General features: G+C 60.3%; 1 protein-coding gene across 1 annotated transcript in view; it reads left to right on the top strand.

Moving 5' to 3' along the window:
* Window positions 1-1,379, top strand: part of FAM214B (family with sequence similarity 214, member B) — a 9,411-nt gene extending 8,032 nt beyond the window's left edge. Inside the window, 3 exon segments of the mRNA XM_009999702.1 lie at window positions 248-316; window positions 757-962; window positions 1,226-1,379. Coding sequence (XP_009998004.1) covers window positions 248-316; window positions 757-962; window positions 1,226-1,379 — 429 coding nt within the window.
* Window positions 1,380-1,480: the final 101 nt, after the last annotated feature.

Genomic DNA, 1,480 nt, shown 5'->3' with positions numbered 1-1,480 from the left:
AAGAGGGAACCCTTGCAGGCGCAGAAACAGACAGGCTGCTGCCCAGCTGCCTCGTGGCTGTTGCTTTGCTGTCACCTCTTGTGTGGCTGCTTGTTCATCCCCTGGCCCAGAGAGGGACTGAGCTGGGCTGCTTCCCGCCGCCTTGTGCCAGGTGTTCCTGGTGAGGGGGTCTCTTGGCCTCCTGCTGGGTCTCAGCTGGGCTCTCCTTGGGCTTTCTCCCTCTCACAGACTGTTTCTTTTGCACCAGGGAGTAATTGACTTGGAGGCCTTGGGAAAGAAGGGTTACAGTGTGCCCAAAGCTGGAACCATCCAAGTGGTGAGTTGTCTGTCCCCTGGCCTCCCTCAGTGCCCTGTAGAGAGGATCCCGTGGGCTCCTGTTGCCCCCCAGGGTGGATATGCTCCATTACAGTTTGGCTAGGCAGCAGGCAGAAAGCCTGTGCAGGGAGGGGACGTGGCCACCAAGACTGCACAGCAGAGGGGAGCACGGGGTCCCTGGGGTCCTGGCATGGAGGCGAGGTGGTGGGAGATGGAGAGCACGAAGATGCTGGGAAGGGATGGGGTCTTGGCAAGAGAGTGGGGGTGGGATGCGATGGGAGCACAGAGGTGGAGGTGGGTGGAACGAACCAACCTTTGGGGCTGTTGTGGGGCTTTCTGGACCCTTCAGCCTGCTGGAGCTGCCCCCAGATATCCCAGCCTTGCCCCATGGATCCATTCCTGTGCCCTTCCCAGTGTCACCCCCCACCTCTCTGCCCCCAGACCTTATTTAACCCCAACAAGACTGTGGTGAAGATGTTCTTGGTGACGTACGACTTCCAGGACATGCCAGCCAACCACATGACCTTCCTGCGCCATCGCATCTTCCTGGTGCCTGTCGGGGAGGAGGAAGGGGCCACCAGGGGCCTCGGTGACCTCCTGGGGACTGGCCCACCCCGCAGGGTCCTCTGCTACCTGATGCACCTAAGGTAGGACACACTAGGAGGGATGGGCACCCAGGGTCACCCCTGGGCTGCTCTCCCATGTATCCCTGTCCCCCCAAAACCGGCAGCCCAGAGGCCCAAGGGAGTGGCAGCCAGACCCCCTTGTCCTGGGGAGAACCTTCAGGGGTGTCAGAGCTACTGGCCAGTTGGACCAGGATTCAAAATAGGCAAGGGGGTCGTTCCCCCCGCTCTGGGTGTGTCCTGTCCTTGCCTGGGAGCCTGAGGTCCCTGTTCTCCTCTCCACTCAGGTTCCACAGCTCCAAGTCGGGGAAGATCTACCTTCACAACGACATCCGGCTGCTCTTCTCACGGAAGTCCATTGAGGTTGATTCGGGGATCCCTTATGAACTGAAATCCTTCACGGAGATGCCAAGGAACCCCTGCTACTCACCCCGGGCCTGACCTCCTCCCAGGGCCACAGGGGAGCCTCCAGCCCAGCACTTTGGGGATTAATGAGGAAAGGGTCAGCAAGCAAGCACTGCCTTGGAATATTGTCCTTCCTG

The sequence above is a fragment of the Chaetura pelagica genome, unplaced genomic scaffold (genome assembly GCF_000747805.2).
Source record: "Chaetura pelagica isolate M959 unplaced genomic scaffold, ChaPel_1.0 scaffold426, whole genome shotgun sequence".
Taxonomy (NCBI): domain Eukaryota; kingdom Metazoa; phylum Chordata; class Aves; order Apodiformes; family Apodidae; genus Chaetura; species Chaetura pelagica.
The sequence above is the reverse complement of the archived record's forward strand: the minus strand, read 5'-3'. Positions and strand labels throughout refer to the sequence as shown.